Here is a 9,211-nt window from a genome sequence, read left to right on the forward strand (position 1 = left end):
CTTTCCACTCTTCCATGCTCTCTGTCTGTAGACCATGATCGGGGACCCTTGCTAAGGGATAGAATCCATGCTGTCTTTCAGATGGGAGCGATTGTGCAAAGCAGCATGGGATTTCCCAGGCTAATGAAGGCCTAGCCTGACTCTCGCCAGACCCTTGTGTATTCCTGCTCAGCTTCATGAGCTCACACGAGAGCCTGGAGGATCTTTGGATTTGACCTGATTCCAAGAACCAAACCAAAATTCAATAGAACCAAGCAGGATCGCGGAATTTTTAGAGATGTTGCGTAGTCAAAATTTGAACTTATTGGAGAGGGGAAAAATAAAGTTAAACGCGCCAGTTGTTTCAGCAGCAATGGCCGCTCACATGGACTCATCGGCATTGATTCTGTAATTTTTTTTCCGTATTTTCGAATCTGTGAGTAGATACATAGCAGCTCATTACAAATGTCTGACAAGTTATTTCCCAAAGACGTGCAAGAATGTTTTGATAAAATCACGTCTCGAAGACCTACGCCTAGCTTAGCATAGCTCCAGATGGATGTTCGTGGAGCAAGATGGAAGCCATTTATATGGCGAGAGCCAGGTTAATGAAGGCCATGCAAAAACAACATATTAGAGTATAAAGAACACACAGAGGCCATTTAGAATCCATCACAGGCTGAACATGTTTATTTTATAAATTGGTAAAATATAGTACATTTGTATAAAAAATGTAGAAAATGGTACGCAAAAATATATCGCTTGGCTTTCCTGTATAGGCGTAGTAAATGCTACTATTATATCTTTTGATACTAAATTAATGTTCTTTTGCCAGCAAAAACTGATCATACTGTGACAGATACAAAAAAAGACACAAAAAAATGCAAATCCATAAGGGTAAGGTGTTATTTTTTTCTTTGACAAACAAAAAAAAGGAAATGTTATTTTGTTCGTACACAAAAACATTACATTCTATGTGACAGCACTATAATCACGTTATTTATTGCCGTGTGTCAGAGACGATTCGTTTTTTTTTCAAGGCAGGCGCCACAGTGCAGACATTTTGTATTGTTCAAAATATAATCCACTCTAAAATATCTTTGGTATGCCACACACACAGCTAGAGGCCCAGACTGCTCAGTGTTATAATCATTTGCCAGGTCAGATGACATGGCCTACTACAGTACTCTCAAGCTGAACACAACTGCACAGGATTTACTTTGAAAAGCATGTAAAACCCTTAGGAGCCACTCATAGCATCCGCCATACCTGTCCCCTTGAACAGCCGTTGACCGGTTTACTCTTAAACCAAAACACACATGACTTGAACATCAGCATCTGAATTATAATGAAAAAGAAACGTATAAACATGTACAGTGTAGAGGTGACACAGGTGTGTGTGTGTGTGTGTGTGTGTGTGTGTGTGTGTGTGTGTGTGTGTGTGTGTGTGTGTGTGTGTGTGTGTGTGTCAAGTACAGTATGCATGTGTGATTATGTGTGTGCATGTGTGTGTGTGTGCGCGCGCGCGTGTGTGTAATTACATATGCATGGGTGACTGTGTGTGTGTGTGTGTGCGTGTGTGTGTGTGCGTCTGTGTGTGTAAATACATTATGCGTGTGTGATTATGTGTGTGTGCGCGAGTGTGTGTCTGTACGTGTGTATATCAGATGTCAGAGGCCAGGGTATTGTCACCTCGTGCTGAGGTCATTACAGGGGAATAATAGAAGCTTTGCTGGGCCAAGACCTACTGGTCAGGAGACTGCCCCGCCTGACTGCACTTGGCATTCATCTACGGTGGCTTAACAATAGTACCATAATGTATTTTTTTTCCTCTTGTAATACTACCAACTGTACGACTTAAGCCTGGAACATACAGTAAGTGATTCATGTGTTTCATTATTAAGAAGACCTCTCGATGCACACAAAAGCCTATTGACGGTATGGTCTAATGAGTACATTTACGTCAGCATGAAACACTGTGCTTACTGTACCTTGTTCCGGAAGTGGCACTAGGACAATATCGCTCGTCTCTGTTCTGGCACTCTTTCATTTATTTCCTGGACTTCCGATCTTCTCGATATGCGCTATGAAGACCTAAATGGAGCAAAGTCATTTGCTGTGACAATGCAAAGGCACTTGCTAGATCAAACTATGCTGCAGTCGTTGTGCTGATCAGACAGTTTGAACATGTGATGTTCGGCTTTCTGTGGAGAGAGTTGTAGGCCCATGGCCTGTCGCTATTTGAATACTGTGATGATATAATTTTTTTATTTTTTTTAATGATTTTTTTTTACAATACTGCTATTTGTGACTGTTCTGAAAATATTTCCCTGGGATAACACATTTTTTTTCAGTCAATAAAGGCACTCCTAAGATAGAGTAAGACAAAACGTTAAAACTCTTTTTTTAAGGACAGGATTCCCTCGGGGGCTCGAAGGACTAATTGCTGAAGCAGCTGAAGCTCCTCTTCTTCTCTTCTCGATCAGCGTCGTCATATAAAATGCATATACATGTTTTTAGGGCTATTTACATACATCGCTCACGACACATTTTTTTTTATTGCCAGCATTGTTGCCGCACGTTTTTCCTGCTTTAGCTTGTCTCTGGAATGCCCCAGGAATTAGGTGACACCCGTTGGAAAAGTTCTGGAATTTTCTTTTACTTTCAAGCACAACAACAAAAACAACAAACAGAGAAAAAAAACACAAAACAAAGCAACAAACAAACCATACAAACAGAAGAAGCGAAAAAAAAAATGTCATCTTCCTGGCGAGCACAAGCGGAGCTGTTTTTTTTCCTCAGTGAGTGAGAGAGAGGGGACAGACAGACAGACGGACAGATGGATAGAGTAGGCACCTTTGGTTTTCTCTGCCTCTCGTCAATCCATAGATCTCTGAGCTCACTTAGCCCTCACGTCGCACTTGTGCGGGAGGAGGCAGTGTTAAAAAAAAAGAAACAGCAAAGTCTCTATCTTCATGTTCTCTCTCTTTCTCTCTCTACACGTCTTTACGACAGCGTGTTCAGGTACTTGTTCTCCCCGGCGAGCGAGGTCAGCATGGAGGTCATGTCTCCCACGGCCATGTTGGACAGGCCCGAGGGCTGGGCGGGGATGGAGGTCTGGGGGGTGGTGAGGCGGGACGAGGGCTGGGAGGAGGAGGAAGAGGGCTGGCCCAGGGGAGGGTTGATGGGGCTGTACGACGAGGGCTCCTGGTCGTCGATGATGGAGGCAAAGTCGATCTGAGCGCTCTCCAGGTCCAGGTTGTCCAGCGCGTTGGCCACGGGCCCGGACTCCGGCCCCGGGTACGAGGAGGCCATGGGCTTGCTGTTGGCGCCCATCTGGTTGAGGCAGGAGCCACCGGGCTGCATGTGGATCTGGCCAGAGTAGTACATGGGGCCGTTGTTGTTGCTGTCGCCGCCGGAGAAGTTGTGGGCCAGCTGCTGCTGCTGCTGCTGCTGGTGCGGGTGCTGGACGGGGGGCAGGCGGACGGCTCGTCTGGGGCTGGCCGTGGAGTGGGCCGGGCTCAGGTGTGGCGGGCTGCCCATGTACCCTCCTCCACCACCACCGCCACCGCCACCGCCGCCGCCGCCCTGCTGGGTGACGCTGCTCTGGCGGCTCAGGGGCTTGCGGCTCTGCGGAGGCCTGGGCACCATGTCCTGGCCGTAGCAGGAGCCTGGCGGCACGGAGCTGGGCACGCGGTCCTGCGGGCTCATCAGGTTCTGGTTGCCGTACGTCGGGTAGTTGGCGGACGCTGGGTACATGTTTGGACCCTGCTGCTGCTGCTGAGGATGCTGCTGCTGCTGGTGGAGCATCATCTGCTGGCCGGTCATGTCCATGCCGTCTGGAGGAGCCATTCCGGTCTTCTGCTGCTGGTCCATCTGCTCCCACATCAGCGCCTGCTGCGACTGGACGTAGTTGCGCACCATCATCTCCTTCACCTGCAGCATGGGCGTCTGGGACCTCCGGCCGGTGGGGTCGGGCAGGCTGGAGCCGGCGCAGCCCAGGCTCATGGCCGCTCGGCTGGGGAACGAGCCCTGCTGCTGCTGCTGCTGCTGCTGCTGGTTCTCCATTTGGCCCTGGAAGTCACAGCTGGCGTTGGTGGGTCTGACCATCATGCCCTGCGCTGTGCCCTGTGGCTGGGCGTAGGTCGGGGAGAGGGGCATGGAGGAGGTGGAGGAGCCCGGCTGCGATAGCTGCCGCTGGGCCAGAAGGGGCTTCTGGGCCGGGTTCTGGCAGGCGCTGTGCGTGGACATGGACGGGTGGAACTGCTGCTCGGGCTTGATGGTGACCTTCTGGTGGCAGCCGTCCGCCGCGCTCACGTACGCCCCCTGCTGGCCATAGTGCTGCTGGCCCTGCATGCTCGGGTCCTGGAACTGCATCCCTCCTCCTTGCATGGGGTTCTGCACTTGGCCACTTCCATCACCACCACCACCACCAACGATGCCGCCCCACGGGCCACCCATGCCCTCGCCGCCCTGGCCCAGGCTGGGGTACGCCGGCCCCGAGGGGCTCAGCTGGCAGGTGCTCATGCCATACTCGGCCTGCTGCAGCAGAGTGCTGGACATGTCCGGCCCGTGTGGACCACCCATCTGGCCCCCGTAGTGGCCCTGCATGCCGCCCGCCTGGCCTGACTGGTAGGCCTGGTCTGCCCCCGGCGAGAGCTGGCTACTGGGGCCGTGGAGGTGCTGCTGCTGCGGGTATCCCATGTGGCCTTGGCCCATCATCATGTGGCCTTGACCGCCACCGCCACCGACGCTTCCTCCGCCGTGGGGCTCCATGGCCAGCGCCTCCATCATCACGTTCTCGGTGATGCTGGGCGGCCGCGGCGAGTACATGTGCCGGTGATGGGCGATGTTGGCGTCGGAGCCGCAGTGCGGCAGGTTGACGTTGGCGTTGCGCCGGCTCATCATGGCCACGTTGGTCAGGCTGCTGAAGCGCTGCACCTTGGGCAGCCCCTGGGCGAGGTCGCTGGCGCCGCCACTCCGCACCGGGTCGCTGGCCCGTCGCACCCCGTTGCCCGGCGCCTGGTGCGGGTACAGGACGCCCGTGCCGTACTCGGAGGTGTTGGCGCTGTGCCGGCGCCCGGCCCCCTGCTGCATGTACGGCGGCAGAGGCTGGCCAAGAGAGTAGTCGTTGCTCATGAAGCCGACTCTCCTGCCCGCTGCGCCCCCACCGCTTGCCCCACCATGCTGCTCCATGCTGGGGAGAGGCGTGGGCGGAGGGCCTCCGGTGGCGGCCGCGTACCTGGCCTTCAGGTCGTACTGCTGGGCAGGGGTGAGGCTGGGCAGGCCCGGCAGGCTGCCGGAGCCCTGGCACGACGCGGCCCGGCGGCCCTCGGGAGAGAGCGGGTCCCCGCTGCTGCCTGGCTCTGCTCCCATCATGCCCTGGAGACCCGAGGCGCCTCCACCGCTGCCGCCCATCTGGGAGACGTCGCTGGAGCGCCGGCTGGACAGGTAGGGCGACACCATGGAGGAGCGGCGGCTGACGGTGTAGGCGGAGCTCAGGCTGCTGGTGCCGCTGCCGCGCCGGTCGTTGGCCGGGCAAGGCATTCCGCCGGCGCCGACGGCGCCGCTGGTGGTGCAGACCTCGTGGTTGGACAGCTCCATCACGCGGCGATTGGACAGCACCGGAGAGGCACACATGCCCATCAGGTCCCCACTAGGAGCTAAGGGGGAAGACATAAAGCATCATCACCATCAGCACTGCAGTGTAGGAGTTACCCAGGGTACGATTTGTAGGGGGGGATGGGGGGGATTGTCCCCCCCTTCTGGTTTTGATATCGCCACTTTTTCTACATGATTTTAATCACAGTTCAATGTAATTCCATTGATTTTGCTTAAAATCTGAAACTCAGTCCCCCTTCTGGTTTTCAGACAAATCGCACCCTGGAGTTACCATTAAGTGGACATCACATTACTGTTGTTTATCGCTATGGATTAACAAGGCTTATTATTTTTATTTCTTATTTTATTTCTTTATTTTATGTCTAAATATGGCCATGCAAAATGAAAAAGTGATTTTGCCCAAACTGACAGCTCATGACAATGAATAAAATACCCTCTTAGATGTATAGCCATTTAACAAGCTACAAAAGTATGAGATGTAACAATTAACAATCTGGACTTACAACTAAACTGCATTTCTGCCGAAAATGGAAAGATAGTTTATATTCTACTCTGTGTTGTTATACTGTACAAGGCCAGGCCAGGGGGGCATTGTGACATCAGAGCTCTGCTATTCAAATTCAAAAATTGAAAATACTGGCAGTTGGCCCAGCTGTAACTGTCACAATGTTTGTGACCACAGTATCAGTTTCTACCCTCTCTGTGTTTGTCTTAGTACTCTTTCTCTGATAAGTTTTCAACTTTGGTGGTGCTGGAGATGTTGAAACACTCACCAAAAACTTGTTTGAAAGTTTGAAAAAATAAAAATCATGGGTCTAGCAAAATATGGGACACTTGTAATGCCTCTTTCCTTTCCCTAAAACACACACACACACACACACACACACACACACACACACACACACACACACACACACACACACACACCCTACTCTCACTAATTGTCCACACGTGTGCACACTCATTTTCTTTGCCTCCTGTAATTGTCCACACCTGTGCACACACTAACTAATTCTCCCTCCCCCTCCTCTGACAAACAGGTGCAGCTTCTCACTGACACACGATGGCGCCTGTCAATACTCATGAACGGCGTGACGTTTTCCATGTGCGTTACGCCCATTTGTGGGGGAACACAACCCATGCCAGTCAATTGGTGATGTTGGGATTTAATAAACTAAAGATACGGACCTGTAGACTAGCGTTGTTGCGCGTTGTAGACACGCGCAACATGCCGAAAACGTGTTGTGTTGCCTGCTGTTCAAATCATATAGCCAAACAGTCGTGGCTGAAGCATGGACTGTGTTCATTTAGACAAGCCGTTGTAGCATGTAAGTTGATGAGACATGCGGTTTGTTTTCACCCATAAAGGGNCGTTACGCTCATTTACGAGCAAAGTACCCGGATGGCCGTTAATGACTATCGAGCAGGCGTTGTGACATCATCAGCCTGAACCAAAGTGGTCTAGAGCAGTGATTCTCAAAGTGTGGTCCGGGGACTACTGGTGGTCCGCGACACAGCTCAGGTCCGTACGGGGATTTCTAATTTTCCAAGACAAGCTAGCTGTAGGCTATATTTTTTAACATTATTACAAAGATAAGCATAGCTGAAGTCTTATTTTCATCACAATAACCGCATAATACATGTGAGTAAAAAAAATAAGTGATCTGCATTGAAATTAGCAGTGTCAAATTAGCACCCGTCAACTGTCAATTCGGTTGACAGGTGGTCCCTGATCATTTTTGGGGGGACAAAGTGGTCCTCTGTCTGAACAAGTTTGAGAATCACTGGTCTAAAGCATTTAGACCATACAAGCACGGGCAAACAGCAAGTACAGCCTCTATCTCCTATAGGTAGACCTTTGCTCTTCAGTCAATGCAAATCAATGGAGAACACTCCCACCACTGTCAAAAATGGCTTAAAACTATGTATGAAGTGACATACTAATCAAGGTTTGAAATGTCAGGCTATCTACTTGGGCTACATGTAAATCATATGAGTCTATAAAATACATTAAATACGGATCATATTAGTTAAAATTCATATTAGTTACCCATATATTTAGCAGCATATTATACTATTATAGCACTATCATGTTATAGTGTAATGATATTTTCACATTAGTAAGATATTTTCACATTATAAAGTCATTTTTGACTTCACCTAGAGTCGCCTAGAGTTCGCGTCACCTCTAGTCTAATGTTCCAACTCTATGAATTGAACATTACACCAGGGAGAGGGACATTGTTAAAAGCCAAGTTAGAAGCTGAATAATCTTTGATCACACCATTCATTTCAATATGACATTGGTACATTTTACATTTGAAATAGTCTGAAAGATTTGAAAGTCTGAAGACAAGTAGCAGAGGGAAAAAATATAGGAGATCAGTGAAAAATATATAAACACCATTTACCAAGAACAGTAAATGTGCCTTGCATAGCGCGCAAACTTAAAGGAAAATGCTACACGGATCCATTGACTTTCACTAGCTTAGCGACATGCTCCCTCTTTTAACTGTCTTGAAGCAAGACAATGGCTTACATGAAAAATAAGACACTTTACCACCTTTGTAAACCCTGGCCAACGATTTTAACTGCATTAAGCCCCAAAATAGTGGCATACCCCTTTAACATTACAGCCATATGTTCTGTCTTACCATTGAGCGTGGGCAGCTTATTCCCCATGCCTCGTCCGGGGGGCGTGGGCCGCCGGATCTGCTTCAGTTTATCAATCTTCAGGTTCTCCAGCCTCTTGAGGGCCTGGGCGGACATCCCCATGCCCCCCGAGCCTGCCCCTCCGCTGGCCTCTCCCGTGCCCGTGGTCCCTGCTCCGTCTTCCAGGGCTGTCAGGTCCTCCAGGCTGCCGGCGGCGTTCAGGTTCATCTCCACGCCGCTGTCGTTGTTGTTGGTGCTGCCCAGGGGAGAGCGCTCGCTGCTGCACGACGACTGGCCCCCGGGGCTGGGCTGCGGCTTCTACAGGACACAGATGAAAATGTTTTTTTATACATCTTATATTATATACAATAACATAATTTATTATTACATTATACTGCCCACCTGGGCTGGGCTGCGGCTTCTACAGGACAGAGATTAGGATTAGGATTGGCGTCAATGGGGTTTTATGCATAACTTGCTACATGGTTTCCATCTCATTTTGTAGATGAGTTCAAATTATTTTGTTACTTAAAGGTACACTGTGCAGAAAATAGTCAAAAAAGATACTGCAACTATGCTGCTCATTGAAACTGGGCTGCCTATTGCCTAATTTGATCTTTACATGTTACAAGTTTACTAAGTAATTAACTAATATTTTCTAGTATGGTTCAAGTCATTTTTGCAGCTAAAAATGTCTATTTCTGGAAATTCAAAATGTCGGACCATGGAGAAGATCCCCCTTTTCATGTATGAAAAGTGCAATTTTTCCTGTCATAATGAATACTATAAACTGCACACATCTACAAAACTATGCATGGATAGAGAAAAAAACATAGAGCACTTAGAGCAAATACAAGTCGGAACATAAATCAGGAAAAAAATCACATGAATGGTTCAAAGTTTGGGCTTTTTACTACATCTGGCTGACAACACAGACAAAAGACAGGGCTCCCGCTAA

At 49.4% G+C, this 9,211-nt stretch overlaps 1 protein-coding gene across 3 annotated transcripts in view; it reads right to left on the bottom strand.

Moving 5' to 3' along the window:
* Nucleotides 1-1,566: 1,566 nt before the first annotated feature.
* The window catches only part of gli1 (GLI family zinc finger 1), an 85,394-nt gene continuing 77,749 nt past the window's right edge, over nt 1,567-9,211 (bottom strand). For all 3 annotated transcript variants that reach the window (XM_063214895.1, XM_063214894.1, XM_063214896.1), the window contains exons 12-13: nt 8,256-8,571; nt 1,567-5,642 (exon numbers count right to left, since the gene is read on the bottom strand). In XM_063214895.1, coding sequence (XP_063070965.1) covers nt 2,986-5,642; nt 8,256-8,571 — 2,973 coding nt within the window. In that variant the 3' untranslated portion in view covers nt 1,567-2,985. The remainder of the gene's footprint in view (nt 5,643-8,255; nt 8,572-9,211) is intronic.

Source organism: Engraulis encrasicolus, chromosome 14 (assembly GCF_034702125.1).
Source record: "Engraulis encrasicolus isolate BLACKSEA-1 chromosome 14, IST_EnEncr_1.0, whole genome shotgun sequence".
NCBI lineage: Eukaryota > Metazoa > Chordata > Actinopteri > Clupeiformes > Engraulidae > Engraulis > Engraulis encrasicolus.